Source organism: Gobio gobio, assembly GCF_949357685.1.
Source record: "Gobio gobio genome assembly, chromosome: 24".
Lineage (NCBI taxonomy): Eukaryota > Metazoa > Chordata > Actinopteri > Cypriniformes > Gobionidae > Gobio > Gobio gobio.
Window position 1 is genome coordinate 22,825,023 of NC_137120.1, and position 23,238 is coordinate 22,848,260.

The 23,238-nt window shown below is 38.5% G+C and overlaps 1 protein-coding gene across 1 annotated transcript in view; it reads right to left on the bottom strand.

Moving 5' to 3' along the window:
• Window positions 1-1,374: 1,374 nt before the first annotated feature.
• Window positions 1,375-23,238, bottom strand: part of dock3 (dedicator of cytokinesis 3) — a 314,866-nt gene continuing 293,002 nt past the window's right edge. Inside the window, exons 42-54 of the mRNA XM_079807891.1 lie at window positions 22,354-22,520; window positions 22,173-22,259; window positions 19,671-19,850; window positions 19,384-19,467; window positions 19,177-19,293; window positions 17,397-17,536; window positions 16,279-16,348; window positions 15,012-15,093; window positions 14,678-14,796; window positions 14,448-14,535; window positions 13,041-13,160; window positions 9,876-9,958; window positions 1,375-8,012 (exon numbers count right to left, since the gene is read on the bottom strand). Of these exons, the coding sequence (XP_079664017.1) occupies window positions 7,431-8,012; window positions 9,876-9,958; window positions 13,041-13,160; window positions 14,448-14,535; window positions 14,678-14,796; window positions 15,012-15,093; window positions 16,279-16,348; window positions 17,397-17,536; window positions 19,177-19,293; window positions 19,384-19,467; window positions 19,671-19,850; window positions 22,173-22,259; window positions 22,354-22,520 (1,919 nt within the window). The 3' untranslated portion in view covers window positions 1,375-7,430. The remainder of the gene's footprint in view (window positions 8,013-9,875; window positions 9,959-13,040; window positions 13,161-14,447; window positions 14,536-14,677; window positions 14,797-15,011; window positions 15,094-16,278; window positions 16,349-17,396; window positions 17,537-19,176; window positions 19,294-19,383; window positions 19,468-19,670; window positions 19,851-22,172; window positions 22,260-22,353; window positions 22,521-23,238) is intronic.

Genomic DNA, 23,238 nt, shown 5'->3' on the forward strand with positions numbered 1-23,238 from the left:
TTAGAAAGTGGCGTGTAGGTTTACGCTAAGTCATGATGTCATGTTCCATTTTTCCTGCTTCTAACACATCAACTTTGAAGATAAAATGTTCATTTGCTGCCTAATATATCCCACCCACTAAAAGGTGCAGTGATGAAGAGATAATAATTTTTATTCGCTTTTGTCATCATGTTATGCCTGATCTGTGTATATTAGAATCTACACAATTAGCTGACAGTGTTTACTTACATATACTTACGCTCAGTCCCGCTGCTGGCCGTATTGGTGCCCTAAGCGCAATTACTTTATGGTGCCCGATGGCGGCGTTCATGACTTTGTAGAGCTGGATGGGTCTTCTTTTGGTGCCCCCTCAGCACTTGGTGCCCTTACACTGCTTACGCTGTCTCATTGCCACCACATTGAATGCCCAAGCTCTTTAAAGTCTGATGGATTCTGATTGACTGTCAATGTTGGTATCGTTCATTAGCTTGGAAGAAAATTGTGATATGCAACAATAGTTCCTCTGTCGTTACCGTTATAGTTGTTGTGTTGACTTCTCTATAGAGTGGTGCAGGTATGACATCACTTTGTAGGCCAAAAAAAAGTGGAAGCAAGTTAGCATTTTAGCACTTACTCGTGTGGGTTTACTTAGTCAATGGGTTTTTTGAAAGGGGGTTTTGTTTAAATTGCTGAAATAAAGTCTGTGGTGAACACTATTTTATTCTACGACATAAAATACATATTACCCCACTCGTGATTTTATGAAGCTGTTACGTGTCTTGAAAACTGTGGTTGCTAACAAGTGGCTAAGTGGACTACAGAGGCTGTCGAGGAGATTCAACGTCATCACACAAAACAAGTAAACTCAGTCCGCTTTTACAACCTCATCCTTGTAATTGTGCTCTTATAAAATATTCCAACTCAAACACTCTGGGAAAATGTTTCGAGATAAAAACTGAAAGAGTTGTCGAAAGCTTAGTGATGGTGACATTGTATTTGTGGGACCGTGGTGTAGTTTGTTTATAGCCTACCTTTATCTTTTTACTTCTGGCGACTGCATTTAGGCTTCAAAATTCATAAAAGTTGTGTTCATCTGTGATAATTATCTTGGTGGACAAACGTGTAAGTATTGCGATAATCCAAAAGCCTATGGGAAAATCCTATTGGGATTTGGTCGAGGGAACCAGTGCAATGCTAACTGCCGACTGGCCTACAATGTGACGTCATACCATAACAGCCATTAATTTAATTTTGAGGTGGGTCGTATATTGTGTATTTTTGCTGTTTGTATACATTTTTTTTCAAGGTCCTTTCAAGAATTTGCTGTCAATGTACAAAAAAACATGGAACATAATGACTCAATCACGCCTCAAAGCAAAGGAAGGAAGGCAAATATCAGTCGATAAAACATTATCTTTAATATTAGGCATTATTAATGAATTACACGTCACAGCGGTTAAGTGAGTAGGAAAAAGAAATGTGTGTATTTACATCTAAAATCCACACCACATTTATTCATGCTAGCACAATATATACAGAAAAAATACTTTGAGAATACTTGTACAAAGGTTTTCGTATTTCTGCATGGTAAAACAAAACGCTCTTCAGATTTCAATGCAAAATACACAAAATAACTGTAGTGATTAGGCCATTGAAAGATTTTTTTTTTCTTTTTCACTTGTTTGCAGTTTAGTTTTAAAAACACATTTACATCAGAAAGTACAAGGCAGACAATTAATCTCAGTCTATACATGATTTGTCCCTCTTGACCATATAAATACAAAGCTTTTGAAGGATTATATACACAAAATAAAGCCAGACATGGTGTGGTACGAACTGTAATGCAGGCCAGAGCGTTTAGTACCCTTCTTTACTCAGTTTTTCATATGTACAGAGACCAAAAAAACACCCATTTCATCCTCTCACATTTCCAATATATGACAATATTTACCTCATTCAAGTCATCAATCCTTTCAGGAAAATAAACCCAATGTTTCATAAGCGATTCGCACGTAACAACAGTATTGATCTGGAATTGAATTAGAGATGCTGATCAGGGCAACCTCATCATGTAAAAAATAAAATGTCACCCTCAATCTGAAACTTTAAATCCAAAACGGTCGGCTTGCCTCCATGGAGATATCAAACATGTAAAATATGTACACTCGTTTTTTACATGGTTGCTTGTGCCAAATGAGTAACCTTCATTTAAAGGAATTGTGATTATAATACCTTTTTATTTTGATCTTTTTTGCTTGGATATGCAAGCAAAATCACGATGGTGAACGAATACAAGACACACAGTATCCGTCAGACCATATTTACATGCAAAATGTCTAGAAAGCATAATAAGAAATGCTCAAAACAACAAATATTAATGCTTTTTAGTTTATCAGTGCTAATATTGATGGGCTGTGACGGATATACTTCGACACTCGGTCTTATAACACTCGATCTTTGCATAGATTCCAGTTCCTTCCCTGATCACTGATTAATTCATGTGTATAAAAATTATTTATATTGTCTGAATTAACCTTAAATTGAATAAGGTTAATATAAACAATTATTAATAACTCATCAGTCAACCCATAATTTCTATATGTCTTTGGAGACATAACACACTTACTTCATCATTATATATCTTTATAATTTAGTAAAGAAAATAATAATATGTAATAATATACAACTGCATACCATCAGCAGTTACCCAAGTTTTACTTTATGAGGAAGATCATACAAATGAATAGACAATGGCAGTTTATGTCTTTTCTGACTAAAGGAAAACAGATGGGAATATTTGTGTAAATGTACAGAAGGCCCTCTATCATGTGTATTTGCTTTCTCTGGCCATAAAACGGTTGTTAGTGATGAGCCATCGGTCATATCAGCCATTAAGATACATGCATTTCTCTCTGTACATATCCTGCCATGAAAAGTACAGTTTTCATTTCACAAAAGCACCCATAAATGCCTTAAGTTTACCTAAAAACTTGCCTTTTGCCTTTGATATTTTGGGGCTTAAGTACATTTCATACTATGAGCAGCCTTAAGTATATATTTTTGTGTTTGCATGCCAAAACTAAATAAAAAGTACTTTTTAAACCCATAATATATCCTCTTAATTAACCAGATTAAACTACATCATCAATTTGTGTAGGGTCTAACAGTGCAGTACAAATAAAAATGAAATAAATAAATAAAAAAGTGATTATTTATAATATAGATAGCAAAATTAATGGGAGAATACCCATAACAATAAATGGTTTTAAAATATCAATAAAAGATATGCCTAACCAGGTGAAGTAATTTGTCTGTCCACAACGAATGTGAAATGTATGACACAATGAAATCACAATGCATAAAGGGGTCATGAATTGAGAAATAAAAATGTACTTGATATTTTGACATACAAGAGCTCCTTGTGCTATAAAAACATCCTGTAAATTTCAGAACTCAACTTCCTCGTTAGTCCAAAAACAGCTTTTACTGAAACCAAGCTCTGAAACGAATTTTGTCACATTATGACATTGTGCGACAAAAGACCTCCTCTGCAGAAGAAAATCAACGCCTACTTCTACATCATCATGTCTTTGCCCCGCCCACTGGCGTGTTAGTAAGATGACGAGGAGAGAAGATAAATACAGGATCACTGAACTAAAAATAACATTTTCTTCCAAAGGATCCTAATGCTAGCAAAGTGCTTATTTATATTCAACTGTGTGAATGTCTCAGTAGAGCATTATTTGTTTGTTCGGTTCATTTCACTGGGAATTCTTTGGTAAATCAGACTTTTACTGTAAGATATGAATCCGACAGTAATGCCATAACATGTAAATAACCGTGTTAAAGCTAATGCCTGATTTGCGATCAGTGATCTGATATGATTCATATACAGTCAGACGTTCTTTGTCTCAAAATCGTTTATTGCAGATTATGCGTCAGTAAACAAAGTTCACATTGTTTCTCTTAGTAGCATTAAAATAATCTGATATTTAAATTGTTATTCAATTACATATAGAAAGTGGTCATAGAACGCTCCCTTTGCAATCAGTGGAGCAGCTGTCAATCAAACAGCACGAGTTTATCAGCAACTCCTGCCAAAACTCCCGTCATAATCGAAGACACTGTCTACACAGCACAACGAATCCCTTATTTACATTGTGTTTGCACTCTTAAGCCCTATTCGGATGGTAATTGTTTCTCATGGGGTCGTAAGGTATTTTCATAATTGATGGGCTAGTCTGTGATTTTATTGCTGTCCGAATCCAGAATATCTGTGTTTTTCTCCCACCACCCGCGTAAAAATCCCCGGCCGAATTACCTACTGTTTTTTGACAAACACCAAGGTCGTTTGGTATTTAATTGCCGTCCGAATCCACATCTCTGAGTTTTCAAGACTATATCACTTCAAAATTCACTGTTTATATCCTTTTTGACCACTGCAGAGCACCATATGGTTGCGCTTCGCTGTAATTTGGATGCATTTTAAAGATCTAGACTTTTATTACTGAAATGCTGGCAATAATTTACAAGAGCAATATATTTGATCACTGCTCAAAAAATAAAAAGAAGAAAAGACATTTGAAATGGGCCGTTATTACTTATATAGCCTAGTATGTTAAAATAACCAAGCAGCATTATGTTTACCTCATGTAAATAAGAGGCTGTATTAATTTATTTCGGCTAATTTCCATGTTGAATAAAATCACATCCTTTATTTTGAGATAAAATACAAAACTATTTTAACTATAATGTGCGTCTATATATCTTCCTATTTTTAAACAGATTTAAATAATTAAATAATAATTAGGATAGTATTTTCCTATTATTAAATTAAATATGCATTCATGCTTATTATACCGAGCATATGACATTTTATTTACAGCATACAATCAAGTTATTAACCACGTGAGCAGCGTTACCAGGTGCGCAGGATCACAAAACTCATTCCTCCACGTGAATAAATCACCATCCGAATGCACTGAGTTTTATCACAGAGGTGGCATGCAAATTTATTTTTACGGACATCCGTGTGAGAAACAATTACTGTCCGAATAGGGCTTTAGTTATGATGAAAGCATTCATGGAAGTGCAGAAATTGAGCTGCAATGACGAGATCACTGCTTTCATGTGCTCAATTCTCTATAATGCTCATCACTGCAACATTTTATGCCACGGAAATCGATTTAAATATGATGCTATAATCAATACTTTTCACAATGAATTAATCTCGACAGGTATAATAGTAAAATTGTAGTAAAAGTTTCCGAGAGAGTTCCACATATAATACTTATTTCATATGCAAAGATGTTAGCCAATCACAGCAGTAGGCGTTTACACTGAAGTCTCACAACAGCCAATCACAGCAGTAGGCGTTTACACTGAAGTCTCACAACAGCCAATCAGAGCAGTGGGTGTTTACACTGACTTCTCACAGCAGCCAATCACAGCAATGGGTGTTTACACTGACATCTCACAGCAGACACGACCCTTTCAAACAGAGCGATCAAATCAGAGGGCTAAAGTCAGGGTCGAAAATGGCCTTTTATTTCTAAATTAAAGTATATTGATGTAAAAATCATACTAAGATTATAAGTGCACCTCAAACATTATATAATAATAATAAAACAAATGCAGTTCATGACCCCTTTAACAGAGTTGTGTAGAGCAATATTTTGGACCAGTGAGATTTAAATGTGGGCAGAGCTACCCATAATGACACAAATCACCCGACAAACTAAAATCAACATGGAAAATGTAGCTTTCACTTCATTGGACGTGTGTTCTTGCTTTCGTTTGAAAAATGAAATTAAAATTGGCCAGCAAATTTCATTTTTTTCAGCCACATTAATTTGTCCTAATATGCAGTGTTGTTCAAATCAGAAATAGTCATGATGATGCGTATGAGGATGTGTACATATACAGTATAAGCAATATCTCTAACAGACCCTCCCTTCGAGTGATATAGGGTAATATTATCACCACCATTGAAGAGAACATGCACATTGTACATAAAAATTAGCTTTTTAAATAACATACTTTCAAGTCGTCAGATGACGTTAATATGAAAACACCATCAGGTACCGGATTTGCATCTATCAGCAGTTGAAAGACTTTTGAAAGTCACTCAACTCATAAACACAACATAAAACACACTCATGAATCCTGCCTCCTTTCCACCTTTAAAAATGTGTGATATAATCTTTCATAGCCATATACAGTATAATATAATCTAAGCTGTATTTATTCTAACTCTGTTTTTGTATTTTTTACAATACAATTATATTAAAGTCTTGGAATTTTATAACAGCTCTGTCTAAAAATATACTTCTCTATGAAAACTGTCAACTCAGGAACAGAAATCAATTCCCAAAGGAACCTGCTGAGACCAAAAGCCACTTTACTGTGAGGAGACATCTGTGAAATGGCTTTGATTTAACAGCGCTTTGGCTGTTGTGTTATTAGCGTAACGGGGTAGTAACGTTTAGAGTGGCTGATTTGCTTTCGCAGCACGACAATTTTGTGGGTGTAATGAGGCTTTACGCAGATTTTAAAAGCCTCTTACTGTCAAATCAGTGCAGATTCTCTCTGAGGAGAAGCTTCCCGCAACCGTGCAGGAGGTAGCAGACGTTCTGTAAAGTGTTTTTAGGTCTGTAATGAAGTGTTAGCATGTTATATCAACCGCTGTGTTAACAAAACCGCGTCTGAGGCTTAGTCAATGAGGAGATCTTCAAAGATCCAACCTTAAGTAGGCTAGCGAGATTTAAGCCAATTTGATTAAAATTTTTGCCACTATCTAAGGAACCACAGATCCACTGCTGCTAGCACTTTATGCATTTAATAAAAAAGGCAAAACTAATAAGGTTTTTGGTGCTCAAAGGTTAAGTGCTAAAGTACAACTCAACCAAAACTGACCAATGCCTATTGGTAAGGGTCTCTTTTTGATGGTGTATTAATTACGAATCAAAACTATTGGGATGATTATGAAGTGTTTTCAAGTTGTAGACCTTGACAAGAGATGCATCTTATCTATGGGGACATAAAACTCTTGGATCTGGTGCACCTCAAAGCCACCTGAATCTCATTTTGTGCTTCCTGTTTAATCTGAAAATCTCTTTTCGTACCATTACAACTTTCGGGATTCTTACCATATCTGTATTATCCAATCAACACACTGATATTAATGAGGGGAAGTAGCTTCGCCTCTACAAGTAGTTTGAACTCAAGGCTCTTGGGCAACTCCCAACCAACAACCACTAAGTGCAAAACAAAAAATCTCACTAGCATGTAGAAGCTCAGAAATATGGCAAGCACTTCTTAAAATGTGTAAAAGACCTACACTGGGATACATGGGAAGTAGAGGAGAAGGTTCAAATCAGTCATTTCTTGTCAGTCATTCCAACCACCTATCACACCAAAGCCAACGGTCCAAGCTGAACCTTGTTCTTCGTCTATTCTTCACTGATGCCATGTTCCCATGCCACCTTGGCCTGCTCCTCCTTGTTAGTGAGCAGAGGCTGGGAGATCTTGCGGGGCATGGGCCTCGGAACTGGCCTCAGGTCCTCTTCAGGGATGCACCCTTCCCTCAGGTAAGGTTTGGGAGGCAGAGCAGGTGCAGGCTCATGGTGGTGGTAGTGCGGGTGGGTGATGTGTATTGCATGTGGGTGGTGATGGTGAAGATGGAGGTGGTGATGGTGGGCATCGGTGGGTATCCCTGGGGTTACACCCAACGGGGCTGAGTGACTACGGCACGGAGCAGGCTTGAGAGGGTCCAGAACTTCAGGCTCGGAGACGCTGTAGCGTACGGGGATGTAGGGACTCTCGGCTTCCTCTGTGTCCGTGGTCCAGGCCTGGCTGCTCGGCATCGAGTCCAAGGTGTCGGCTCGAGCCGGAGGCTCGGAGGAGGACTGGGCGAAGTTGCTCTCGCTCAAAGAGGAGACGCCACTGCTGGCGCTGCCGGACAAGGTTGAATTACTGCCATCCAGGCCCGATTGTGGACTGGTGGGTGAGGCAGGTATAGGGTGCAGGGGCGACTGGTGAGGAAAGGTAAACAAGATTTACAATATATTGTATCTGTTGCAATGTTCAAATGAAAGACCAGTAGGATAACATTAGGAAGACCTAAGAGCAGGGGTGCTAAAGCCACCTCCTGGAGAACATCCTCCATCCAGTTCCAACTCTGGTGTATGAAACCTGTTGACCTTTCAATGAACTTCCATTAAAAGAATAGCTCACACAAAAATTTCAATTCTGTCCTCATTCACTCACCTTTAAAGGCACAATATGTAATTTTCGCCAGTGGAGGTCGCTTGTTCAAAACAAAAAAATAGCTTGATGACACCTTTTTTTTCCTTCGTAATCATGGGAGTTTAATACATTATAGTTTATCCAGCTCATCATGGATGAGCTAATGTATTAAATATTTATTAACGTTACTGTAGTATTGTGGAGCTACAGTTGAGCTTTTATTATGCCGCAGACGAGCATTTCCACTTTTCCCGCTCATGTGTATGTGGGGTAACGCAGCTCTGTTTTATCATATTACATACATTTGAGTGTGTTGAAAGTTATGTTATAAAGCTACTCTGTGCATTCGCTACACTTGTTGCACACTGCAGTGAGCTAGATCGAAATTAGGCATGGTAAAACATGGTACTCAAGGTAAATCAAGAAAACACGATTTAAACAATAAGACTAAATGTGTTGAGCTATATAACAATCATTAGTTTTCTGTTGATGAATGTAAAGGTAAGGTTAAAATTGCTAATTTCTCTGGATTTAAACAATCTTAAAAACATTTGTGATAATGTAAGTTTACAAGTCAACAAAATATATATAATTTTTCTAGTGGTTTTTGGATATTTTAACACTAGATCCGCCAGGGGTCGTTATATACCACCAGAGGGTAAAATTTACCAATGCACATGACATGTTTTGATATGGCTAAAAAATGTCAAATATGACAAATAATAATTATAAGGAAATAAATACATATTTGGGTGGTAACAGCGTAGGAGATTGGCACAGGCCAGAAAGAAATTGTCGAAAAGTTATTTTTTTTTTGTTTTGGCACACAAAAAGTATTCTTGTTGCTTCATTAAATTAAGCAACAAGAACCACTGGAGTCACATGGACTATTTTAACAATGTTTTTACTACCTTTCTGGACCTTGAAAGTGTTAATTAAATAGCTGTATATGGAGGGATCAGAGAGCTCTCGGATTTCATCAAAAATATTTTGATCCAAAAATCTTACATATTGTACCTTTAACAACATGAAGGTGAACTTGTCTACTAACCTACATTAGAAAACTATTGACACAAATTATTTGATACTGTATGTCAGAAACTTGTTAACCCATCACCAGCGGCAAACATAGTAAGCAAACACAGCCAAATAAACCCAAAAACCTTATCTGGCTGCTTCTGATATATTGGTCAACATTTGGATTTTAAGGTAGATCTCCAGGAGCTGGATTGAGAACCTCTGTTTCTCCATTTGTATTTATTTGTGGTTTCTGGATTGGACTGAAACATACAAATCTTGCTTTAATATCCATCAACCTTCTGCTTATCTAAAATTACCCATTTGTATCCTACTGATCTCCCTTTTACAACAGAGAGACTACAACCCAAGCACACGCATAATGTACACACATTAATTGCACTACTGCATACATATACAAATGCACATGAAACAATTACAATATGAACCCAAAACACTTTAGCATTTTAGGGACACCAAAAACAGTTATATCCAGAACCAGACTCGAGTTTTATTTGGCTCGAGGTGTTTTGACTGGAGAACAGACATGGACATCCGAGGTCAATCTCGGAATGCTAGCGCGGAATGCATGCATGAGGAGGACTAATAGGACACATCTAGGCGGAGGATACCTTTCTTAAGGAGCGCGCGGGGAGAGCTGGAGGGAGTTCGTTGATCTGGTGGTGGAAAGCATCAAAGTGCATCGAGAAGTGTCCTAAAGGGGGACACACAATTGGACAGAACCAGGGTTGGAAAGAGCACACGCCGGAACACACTCTCACGTAAACACTTGTTGGCATGCACATTCACTCCGCAAGCACTATGAAGGACACTTTCTGAACTTAGCTGATGTTCAGAGGAGAAAAATGGCTGGAGAAGAGGGAATGAGGAGGAAATGACTCTAGATTGTGTGAGGATATAGACTAGAAGCAGAGGATCAATGATCAACTGTGAGGAAAAAAGCTATAGAAATGAAAGGGAGGGTGTTACACACATTTGGGCAGTTGACATGATGTGTAATATATTATTGTGGAATATTATTAATGTGTAATAATAAAACAAAATTGTGCTACTGGGAGCCATAGCCTATTCTTTTCTCAGTATATAATGTCCAATATTTTTCAAATTTTCTTATAAATGATTGGTATATGCATTTTAAAATAAAACAAAATAAAATATTCAAATTGTTATTAGGTTAATGATCCCATTAAATCAAACTAATGTAGTCCTTGTGCATTGGAATTAAGACCCTGTATATGCTAGTGCACTCCTTAAAATGGACAAAATGTGTCAGATATCGGATTTAAAATCTATAGTCTTACTCTTGGCAAAAAATGATGGTGTATAAAAATTTTTGTCCAATAAAATCCACTCTGGAATGAGAATATCACCTTTATACATACAACCTGCAATGCAAATAACAAATGATGGTGATATAAGTTAAAAACTTTAATTTAGTTTGGCCTGTCAATATATCCTGTTAAACAGGAAAGAGTAAAAAACTTTGCTTGGCAAGCCATTTGTTGGAGTCTTTTAAGCTTGAACAATGTGTCCAAACAGCTTAATTTGTGATACATGTTATAATACACTATATTGCCAAAAGTATTGAGACACCCCTCCAAATCCTTGAATTCAGGTGTTCCAAATCACTTCCATGGCCACAGGTGTATAAAAGCAAGCACCTAGGCATGCAGACGGCTTCTACAAACATTTGTGAAAGAATGGGTCGCTCTCAGGAGCTCACTGAATTCAAGCGTGGTACCGTGATAGGTTGCCACCTGTGCAATAATGCTGCCTTCACGTGCTATCGGAATTATCGTAAATACGAGTTTCCTAGGTAAAAATTGCACATGAACGCCCTCTGATGTCGTGTTTACCACTGGGAAGTTCGGAAATAATTTTGATACCCCAATTCCCGAGATGGGCGTGTCATAAGCGTTAAACATGGTGGCGGGAGCTGGACTGCTGTGGCAGGTGTGGTTTTATTGTTGTTTTTTTCCAAAACAGCTTGGTCGTCTTGTCTTGACATTAACGTAGTACATATTTACATGTAAGAGTAATCATATGAAGTGTATTGTATGTTTGGTACACAGCGAAAATAGCCTTCATTTGACTGAAATTACAGAATCAGCAGAAAGCGGACTATCTGTAATGTTTATATGGTTGTCGGTGCATGGGAGACTACAAATGATGATGGTTTTAATAAGATTTTCCCAATAAATAGGCAAGAATAACCTGGTGTCCACCATGATTCCTGTTCACTCCGACAACAAAGCACTTGAATGCAACAAGCTCGTAATCACGACTTCTAAAGTGGGAATTAGGAAATTTCCGATAGCACGTGAAGGCAGCATAAGTCCATTCCTGAAATTTCCTCAATACTAAATATTCCACGGTCAACTGTTAGGGGTATTATAACAAAGTGGAAGCAATTGGAAACAACAGCAACAGCAGTAAACAGATTTTACCATGCTGAGGCGAACAGTGTGCGATAGTCGGCAACTTTCTGCAGAGTCAATAGCTATAGACCTCCAAACTTCGTGTGGCCTTCAGATTAGCTCAAGAACAGTGTGTAGAGAGATTCATGGAATGGGTTTCCATGGCTGAGCAACTGCATCCAAGCCTTACATCACCAAGTGCAATGCAAAGCGTTGGATGCAGTGGTGCAAAGCATGCCGCCACTGGACTCCAGAGCAGTGAAGATGTGTTCTCTGGAGTAACGAATTACGCTTCCGCAATCCAATGGACGAGTCTGGGTTTGGCGGTTGCCAGGAGAACGGTTCTTGCCTGACTGCATTGTGTCAAGTGTAAAGTTTGGTGGAGATTATGGTGTGGGGTTGTTTTTCAGGGGTTGGGCTTGGCCCCTTAGTTCCAGTGAAAGGAACTCTTAATGCTTCAGCATACCAAGACATTTTGGACAATTTCATGCTCCCAACTTTGTGGGAACAGTTTGGGGATGGCCCCGAGTCCTGACCTCAACCCGATAGAACATCTTTGGGGTGAATTAGAGCGGAGACTGCAAGCCAGGCCTTCTCGTCCAACATCAGTGCCTGACCTCACAAATGTGCTTCTAGAAAAATGGTCAAAACATCCCAAGTAAAAGTTCATGTGAATGTAAAAGGCAGGCGTCCCAAAACTTTTGGCAATATAGTGTATGAAAAATGTGTAAATTAACAGCCAAAATGCATAAAGAGTTTTGTTGAGTAAACGGTACGTTAGACTACATTTAACTGAATTAAACTAAGACTACCATTTATTTATACATTTCATTATTTTATTATGTATAAAAGGTGCACAGTCAGAAAATCCTTTATATATCCACAGATATATATGTGCGTGTGAGTGTAAAATAAATGTTTTTATTTGCCAACCATCCATTTGCTTCTAGATATGGGTTAATCATACAGGTGTGATTCAATAACGTCCCTCAAGATGCAGCGACAGCTGTTTAACCCAGGGGAGAATATTTAATGAAGCCATATCCAATATAATAAAGATTCCACTTGGATTCGACAATGTACAAATATTTTAAGCAGACACTGTTTGATTTCTTAACTCTATTGGCTTCATGTATTCAAAAATTCTTCCAAAGAGTACATGCACACTTTGGCAGATACACATTCCAAATGTGTATCCAAATGAGCTTGTTTAGCCGAAAACGACGTTGCGCCTTATCATGTGTAGATGATCCAACGTAGCCAATGTCTTTCATTACATTTGAAAAGTAAAAGCAATGGGTTCATGAAATGTCTTACTCTTCAGTGAAACCTTTCCTCAAAGATCTTGTTGTGTCTTACCGGGAGGAAGGGTGCGGGGGGGAACAGGTGGGGCCATCACACTCCCGACATGAGCAGAGAGGAACGGCAGAGTGTCCCTGGTGCCACTGTCCAAACTCCAGCTGCTGGGAGCTGTCAACACTGCCAGAAAGAGCAAAGACCACCATCACTTTACACATCAATATTGACCTGTTGGATCCTCATCTGAAGGGCAGATATCTCAGGAATTCCTGCTTAGAATGTTGAGGTTTGGGTTCTAGTGTTTTCAACCGGACCCTAGCTAAAGTATCCTAATGAAAAAGACTTCCTTAGCAAATCAGGTGGTCAACAGACCTCTCCAGCTAGGTTGTGTTGGATAGCACCATGCATGATGGTAAACAAGCTACATTAGCTCCAAACTAGCGCTAACCAGCCTATGCTAACAAGTGTGTAGTTTACCAAAAATCATCTTAACAAGCAAGACTTCCTTGGTAAGGCAGATTCACCAAGAAGTTTGTTTGACTTAACTGGTGAACTTGGTTGACAAGCATCAACCTTCCGCAACAAAGTTGAACAAAATTCTTGGTGAAACTGGTTTATTCTCATTAATATCAATTTCTGTAAACAACTATGGTATTTTCGGGCTGTTTAGTGCTGGTTTGGAACTGGTGTAGCTAGCTTACCAACAGAACCATACTGTTCACCAACAAAACGTTGCTGGTGACATGGGTGACCAGCATCAACCAACGGTAAGTTTTCTTGGTGAACAGTGGGTTATGTTGATAAACCGTTACACTAGCTCCAATCCAGCCATGACCACATTGAAACTCATCATCTACCTTTGTTTACTAGAATTGTTAATGAAAATAAAAGTAATTTTGCTTCAAAGACTTGGCAAGAGTCTAGTCTATCAACTGCAAAAATAAGTCTTAAAAAATTGTGTGGACTGTCTTGACTTTCAGTGCTGCCATTGGTCTTCGGTCAACTGGGATTATAACTGAAACTGTCGCTGCATCCAAAAATGCCTATTTCCCTACTATATAGTATGTGAAAAACGGTACACCATAAGAGAAGTACGTATGTCTGAACGCATTATTTGAAAAACAACTTCCGGTAAGATTCTGGAGTGCGCATTCAGTGTATACTTTACTATCCCATGAGGCCACGGAAGAGGAGTCGTGAATGGCGGGTAAGCGACGTTACTGGCATAGTAGGTCAAATGACAAAGCCAACATGGCCGATGTAGTACGTCCGGAATGCATTCATACAACACAGACACATACTAAATAACATTTTTAATGGTCACAAAGTCGGTAGTACCTACTCAGACTGTATGCACTTTTTGATGCAGCATGAATTGTGATTTCTGCCTGGGGTGAGGGGTTTGTGGGTTTGTGGACGGATAGAGGGGTACAGTGGGTTCAAAGAATCATACACACCCAGTCATACCTTTATCAGCCACAGAGAGATTAGGGTCACTGCAGGGTTTGCAGGGACCAATGACCTGATGGTATAGTGCCCTCTGATGGTTGGTAGGCTGGTGGGAAAAAAGCAAAATAAAAAAAGATGTACTTTAATGTTATATCACTACCATTATCTTACCCTCAGAACTGAGGTCCTGTCATTTCCTGACACAGTTTGTGAAAATGTTAATTAGCTGCATCTTATTGTAGACACACCTGTCCGTTCTCAATTATGTTGGGGTACATGGCACTGCTGGGACGGTCCCTGTGCGGCGGTAGAAGCATCAACATCTCTCGGTTGTGCCTGTATCTGTCAGGTAGTGACGGGGACCCCACTGGAGAGAAAGGAAATTAAACCCCATTTAGTTTTGAGCTTTTGTAAAAGATTAGAGAAGTTATCTTTGAGCCGAGTTGCTCTTTTGAGTGAAGTTAGAAGATACTGATTGTCACCACAGTAAATTATTATTCAAATTAAAATGCGTTTTAGTTACCAAGCATTGGTTGGGAAATACTCAAACCTGGTGGTATTCTGAAGATTATAGTTGCTCACCTCTGATGCTGCTGTGCCCTGAGTTGATCATCTGAGATGGAGCTGAATGCGTTGAGCTCAAACTGGATGATGATGGACTGGGCTGAAATGTTACACAGGGGGGAAACAGTACTTTAAAATATCAGATACAATATTGTTGGTAGTTGCTATGGTGTGCTGAGAGGTTGGCAGAGAGTTGCTAAGTGGTGAGTGGGGGGTGTTTATAGGCAGTTGATTAGGTGTTGTTAGGCAGTTGCTAGGGTTGTTCTAAGATGTTGATAGTGTATTTCTAATTGACAGGTGGTTTCTGTGGTACTATGAGTGTTTGCTAATACTAAGATGTTGCTAGGATATGATAGGTGGTTTCTAGGGTGTTGCTAGGGCATTGTTATGAATCTAGGTGTTTTGAGAGGTTGTCAGGAAATTGCTAGGTGGTGGGTGGTTTCTAGGGTGCTGCTAGGCAGATGCTCAGGTGTTGTTGTTAGGCAGTTTCTAGGTTGTTTTAAGAGACTGCTAATGTATTGCTATGTGATGGGTGGTTGTTGGGGTGCTATCAATATGTGTTAATGCTAAGACATTTCTAAGGATATTTTGGATAGTTGCTAGGTTGGATGATCTAGGTGTTTACCAATGTGTTTCTACGCAGTGCTAGGCAGTTGTTCTGAGAATTTGCTAGGGTACTGCTAGGTGATGGATGTTTCTAGGGCATTGCAAGGCAGTTGATTGGATATTTCCTAGCAGTGCTAGGAGGTTGTTAGGCAGTTGCAAGGTTGTTCTGGTGGGTTTGCTAAGGTATTGCTAGGTGATAGGTGATTATTAGGGAGCTATGAGTGTTCACTTATGCGAGACATTAAGACATTGCTAGGATAGTATGGGTGGTTGCTAGGGTGTTGCTAAGAGGTTGCTAGGTTAGATATCCTTGGTGGTTGCTAGGGTGTTGTCAAGCGAAGCTAGGGCACTGCTATGCATATGGTATAGTTCTTCTGGGTGGTTAGGTATTGCTAGGTGGTGGGTAGTTGCTAAGATGTTGCTAGGTGGATGCTAGGTTTCTATGGTGTTTTAAGTGGTAACTAGGGCATTGCTAGGTGGCTGCTAGGTAGTTGTAAGGGTGTCGTGAGTGGTTACTGTGGTGGTGATAAGTGGTGCAAAGGCATTGTTAGGAATTTGCTTGGTGGTTGCTAGGTCATTGCTAAGTAGATGTTAGGGTACTATAAGTGGTTTCTAGGGCACTGCTAGGTGGCAGGTACTTGTACACTAAATGTGTGTATTATGAGCTGACGTAGCCCACCTGCATACGGTAGAGGTCCTCCGGGTGTTCCATCATACTGTCCGTCAGGATGAGCAAGTTTCCCGTCTCACTGGAGGTGTGAGAGGAGAGAGAAGAGGAGGAGTGGCGGACAGACCCCAACACATTCAGAGGGCTAGAGACAGACAGAGAGAGATAGAGAGAGAGAGAGAGAGAGAGAGAGAGAGAAGGGGAGGAGAGGGATGGGAAAACAGGGATGGAAAAGAAAAACAGGAGAAAGAGTGTAGGAAGAGGAATGCATGCAGGGATGAGTAAAATGAATCAAGATGAAGAGAAATTGTAGGGTCATAGAACACAGGCAGCAATGCAAGAATGAACGAAAAAAGAAGAAAGAGGAACACAGAATAAAGGAGAAAGAAAGTGGAGTAAAGCAGGCACACGGATAGATGTTATACACATGTGAGGTAAAGTGACAGAAGAGAGAGAGAAGGATAAAGAGGAACAAACAGAGAGACATGAGAGAGACGTGGCGGAGCTGAAGCTAGTGTGTTCAGGGTGGGCAGCATGAGTGTGTACGCGTGTTTATGAGGAATACACGGTCGAGGAGTGTTCGTGAAGAGAAAGGAAAGGCTGCATCTACAGAGCAGGAATCTCTCTATAACCCACAGACATGTGTGTAGAACACACACATACTACACAAATTCATTACAATGTGATATATAGAGTTTCCTGTGAGGTGCAACACATGAAATGAACATTTGGAATAATGAAATCCTGAATATAAATACACAGAGTTTGGACCAAGGTTTTTATTGTTAATAATTAAAACTATTTAAAAAAATGTTTTTGTTAAAGGAAATAAAATATAGGTAAGTTTAAGATGATGTACTAAAATGACTGAAACAAAATGAAGTATGTTGAATGGACATTAGTGTGCATGAATTTGAACAGCTTGTTTAAATGAAAGGAATGTTGTAGCTAAGCTCAATCTGTTGTGCTGTCGAATACCACAGAAAATAACTGAAATATTGAAACATTCCTTTAGCCTTTATATAGTATGCTGTTCTTGTTCTGATATGTACTTGGGTTTGTATACATAGTTTATATCCAATAGATACATCTGTGTGCATGCAGAACAGTGTCTATAAGGGTGTACTGACCTGTGTCGGTGCATGAGCTTAATACTTTCAGGACTCATGGGACTATGGGTGGCGAGGATGCCGCGCGGGGTGCTCGCCCCTGAGCAGGCCGGACTCAGCTTATCCAGACCGGGCAAGCCCTGCAGGGCCACATAGAAACACTACTCTGAATATCCACACTGTCTGCATTGATGCCAACACAGATTTGATATTACACACCAGCTCATCTTACAAAAAAATCAGACTTTGATACTGAATATTTGTAAAGAATGAAGTGAGAAAAGCTAAATGTGTTTAAAGACCTCATAAAATACTTTCAAAAGCACAGTTTTCTTTCCTACATTGGCATTTCCTATTCAAGTAGGAAGTTTGGGGCGGTGCATTGTCATTACCGGACATTAGGTTAGACCAAAAGTGCAATTAACATATTGTCATTCTAGAAAGCATTTGATTGGACAAATATTTGGACACACCCATGATTGCAGGATGAGTCATCAATGATTTTGGCTTGTTTTTCTAAAAAAATTGTTTATTTTAACTTGTAGGTGTAAAATAACATATAAACGACTGTGCCTCAAACTAACAGACATGGACTAAAAGCCACAAACTTTTCTTAATTCAAATAAAATTTGAATAGATTTTGATTTATTGTGGTCTTTATCTAAATGTTTATTTATTGGGTCAAAATAAAAACTTTGTTGACAAATTTGTAGGGCTGCCCCTAATAGTTTATTAGTTGCTTAGTCAGCGTAGTCAGAAGTTGCAAAGACACGTAGTACATGAGGAACAGAAAGTTAAATGGCGGGCGGATCCTTGTGGAAATTACAGTATGTTGGTCTCCCTGAACTACAGCGCGTCACATAAATGAACCAAAACTCAACATATACTTGCCTTACAGGCATGAGAAATATATATAAAAAAAGCTTGAAATGCCTACCTTTAAACAAACAAATACTCTCTGATTATGTAATCTGTATGAAAGGTGCATTTCTCTCTATAGGCGTGTCTACCACTGCATAGATAATGAGTTAGCATCATCAATTGATCTTTGCATTCGACGCAGACTCAGAACACATTAGTTTACCTATTATTCATTATTAAAGGCAGGGTAGCTGATTTGCTCAAGAAACATTTTTTGTTAAGCTGGTTGAAAGTCTCTTCCTGATAGCAATCACTAAGTTAAGGTCTAAATGTATTTACCGGTATATGTATATATCTCATCCGTGGAAGTTGTAGGACCAGAAAATCCAATCATTGCATTCGGTGCCTGTCAACGTATGTATTTCCATACCTCCTCGCACACACATCACACGTCATCAGCGCGTTCCTCCTGAACCAAAACATCAAGCTTATGCTGTGTTCACACCATAACTACCATAATTTGGAAGAGATGGAAACCCGTGACGTTATACTCGAAGCGGTTTGTGACTCAAATGTATGCGTTTCAATAGCAACACTATCAACGCTGAAATGAATCTGCAGCAGTCAGGTGGTACTGGTCAGTGCTCTTTAAGTTGTTTAGGTTCATTATTATTATTGTAATGTTTTGGGCTTTGAGACATGAGGTGGTTTGAGGCATCTCGTGGCGCTTTGCAGACACTGCTCTGGTTGTGTGCGTTCATGTGTTTTGGAGGAGGCGTGGCTTTGGAGATGCTCTGAAAGGAGGGTGGGATCTTATGCTTTCAAAGATAGCTCGCTATTGCTAGCCTCTCCGAAAATTGCCTACCCTACCTTTGATAAACAATTAAAATATATATTAAAGGCTCATTATGGTTTAGTATTCCCCCCAGTGAGGTCTCACATGACAGAGGCTGCTCCTCATCATCTGGAACTGATCGATTAGCTTCTTGTGCAGGGGACGCATTTCCGGGTGCACCAGTTTCTCGTGGACGGCCAGACCCACGCCGAGGACGTGAACCTAAGGGGTTTATTAAACAAGAGGGATTATTTGACCCTTTAAAAAGATTTTCTTGCGTTGTTAACATGAAGAACTTTTGGATGTGTTCACCTGTTCTTGCATCAGATCCTTGAGTTGTGTAATCTTCTCTGTATCCTCTGGGTGACTGCTAATGTACTCTTTATCGAAGAATGCCTGGGTGACAATAAGTATAAAAACATTCAACATCTATTCTTTTAGATGAAGGCTGAACGTCTGATGTTCATTCATTCAAGCAACAAAAAGCTTGTCAACGTAATAGAAATGTGAAGAAAGCAGTGCTGCTAGTGTGAAGTTTCTAAAGCACAATAAGACACAATGTTAAATTTGGAGTTTGCAGTAGCGTGTGGATCACTCACTTCCTGGTATCTGGCGATACCCCCATTGACAGCTGCATCGATCACCCCATTCAGGCACATGCTGAGCAGGTTAATGTTTCCGTGAAGCTGCTTGTGCTGGTACTGACTGATCAGGGTGCGCAGCTCCTGGTTCTTATTCTCCACCACATAAATGGCGTTCTCCAGTGGACTAACTTCAACCTAGAGTACATGATATACATACGATAAACACAGGTACTCTGAATGTATACTCGAATTTCACTTCAGTAAATCTGTACATTATAGTGACATTATTATTAGTTTAGTGGGTAGTAGAGGGTTTTTTTGTATTATTAATCATTAAATATATTGAATTATTAATGTAAAATCATATATTTAAAAGTATTTAAAGTATTTAAGTAAAAAAAGTTACCATTTTAAGTTGAATTACGTTTGATTGTAGTGTTTGGGTAGTTTAAATGTAAATTTGAGATTTTTTATTTAATTAATTATTTATGCAAAGTCATATTAAACATGTAAAATATGTAAATTTATGACCATGAAAGTTAGATTTTTTTTATTTAAAATTTGAAAGATATATTTTTAAGTTTAAAATGAGTTTAGTGTTTAAGCAGTATAGATGTAAATTAGATATATTTTTAATTTAATTAAGGATTAATGCAAAATCACATTAAAAACATCAAATATGTAAATCCATGACTTCATGAAAGCTTTTTTTTATTGTTTTAATGTAATTTTATTTCATTTTAAATAGATTTTAGTGTTTGGGTAGTTCAAACTTAAATGACAGATGTTTTATTTATTAATTAGTTAAAAGACAAAATTATATTAAAATAGTTACTGACTTCATGAAAATTACATTTTTGAATAAAAAATTTTAATTTAGTGATTGGATAAGAGATGTATTTATTTATTATTTATGTAAAATCGATTTACAATTTAAATGGAAAATAATAAATTATAATAATAATAATTTTTGAACAAATTTTATGTTTTATGTACAATATCTTGACTGTTAAGCCAAATTATGATTTTTTTTTGTGATTTTTTTGCCTTTATTTATACCTTACAGTACAGAGAGCAGACGTGGGAAGAGAAGTGGGATCGGGAAGGACCAGAAGCCTGGACTCTAGGTCTAAACTAGGTCTAAGCACAACTGTGCCCACGAGTAGGGTTGGGAATCGTGATAAATTTTCCGGTTCCGGTTCCGGTTCCGCCTAACGATTCCGGTTCCGATTCCGGTTCCATTAAAATTATTAAACAAATAGTGGTAAAGGAAAAAGGCACAATACGCAACTCAAACAATCCATTTTGTGTTTATTACTTGCTCTAAAATGTATTTACAGGTTGGCAATGTCAAAAAAGTCCTGTACTGTACATATATTACAATATTAATTAAGCCATTTTTGCAACACATTTTTTTTCAAATGAACACCTCTGAAATTTTCTTATTACATTTTATCTCTCTGTCTCTGAATAAAACCAAGTTATAAATTATATTTATTAGTTATATTTATTAATTAGTTATATATTAATTTAATAGTAATTCAGTTATTCAGTGAACTTGTAAATAATAAATTGCAATTCAGCATTACAAAGCTAATTGTGCCTAAACGCTTACCTAAACCATGGTGACTCAACGGTTGACAAATATATATATATATATATATATATATATATATATATATATATATATATATATATATATAGGCATTTCACTATAAATCTGGTATAAGCCCTGTGGCACTCTGTGCTGTAGCAAATGTTTTGTCAAATTGCTAGTGTAGCCTCCTTTGCATGTTATTAACTTTTCACGTGTTACATTTTGCATCATTATCATTCATTCTTTGGAAATGAATCCATACTTGTGACTTTCTCTTCGCTATGCTGGTGGTCAACGAGAAAATATCTGACGCAAAACCGTAAATGTGTAGCGCGAGGGCTTTCAGTGCTGAACTGCTGGAAGCCCTCCTGGAAGCGGCAGGCAACGTAATTAATATTCATGATGAGGTGAGCCAGGGTTGCCAGGTTTTCACAACAAAACCCGCACAATTGCACAATCGTTTCAACCCGCGGACATGAAACACAGCCCGCGGCAACAGTGGAAAACGGGAAAGCGTGAAAATCACGGAGTTGGCAACTCTGGCTGTCACTCGCTATGAAAGGATTCGCTTCCAGCGCTTCGCACACACATTGCACCAGAACCGTTTTCGGAACCGAAACTTAGGAATTTCGCGCGGTTCTGGTATTTTTCAAAAATCAGTTTCGGTTCTGCATAAGAACCGGTTCTCGGTTCCCAACCCTACCCACGAGGCTATCAGCTCCGAACAAATGATCAAAATTGTATTATATAAAATTTTTCTTTAATCCGGCAACAGGTACTGGTAAGTCTACCTGTGTATAGTCCACAAAGACACTTTTTTAAATTATTGACTGGAAAGCTTTGAGATTCAATAAGCAAACCCAAATGGTGGCCTCATAATGTTGATGATATATTCTGACTTCGTTTGGTGAGTCACCCACCAGCTCGCGCTTATCCACTTCAAACCAGCGGGAGATCCCGGGCAGAGGGTGGGTGAGGATGAGTGTGGTCCGCTCAATCCAGAGACTCTGAAAAAACACAGACATGATGCAACTTCAGCCAATGTCTGATGTTAAATGAATTTACCCACTAGTATTTCCTAGAGAAGAACTTTAAATTCACCTTAAATTCATTCTCCCTGTCTTTTGGCCCCTTATGGAAGGGCCGGTCATAACGGAATCGGCGGACATTATTGACTCTGTAGAAACTTTTGATACGGTCAGGCACGCGGTCCATCTGTAGCACATCAATGTTTTCTGGAACTGGAGTCACAGCGTAGATCTGTAGGTCTATGGAACTTTATATGAAGGAAAAAAACAGCTACTATATTTTGAACAAGCATTTTAAAAGGATAGATAACCCTAAAATGAATATGAATAGTCTGTCACAATTTTATGTTGTTTTCTGTGCAAAATAAAAAGATATTGTGCAGAGTGTCTAAGCTGCTCTTTTTACTTACAGGTCGTATAGACTTTCAGACAACAAAAAATCTATAGTGGGTGAGTGAGTGAGTGAGTGAGTAAAACGGGTGAGTTAGTGAGTGAATTAGTTAGTGAATGAGTAAGTAAGTAAGTTATTGAGTGAGTGAGTGAGTGAGTGAGTGAGTGAGTGAGTGAGTGAGTGAGTGAGTGAGTGACAGTGAATGAGTGAGTGAGTTATTGAGTAAGTTATTGAGTGAGTGAGTGAGTGAGTGACAATGAATGAGTGAGTGAGTTATTGAGTGACAGTGAATGTGAGAGGGAGTTAGTGAGTGAGTTGAGTTAGTGAGTGAGTTATTGAGTAAGTTATTGAGCGAGTTAATGAGTGAGTTATTGAGTTAGTGAATGAGTTATTGAGTGAGTTAGTGAGCAAGTTATTGAATGAGTGAGTGAGTTATTGAGTGAATGAGTTAGTAAGTTATTGAGTGAGTGAGTGAGTGAGTGAGTGAGTGAGTGAGTGAGTGAGTGAGTGAGTGAGTGAGTGAGTGAGGGAGTGAGTGACTTAGTGAAATAGTGAGCGAGTGAGTGA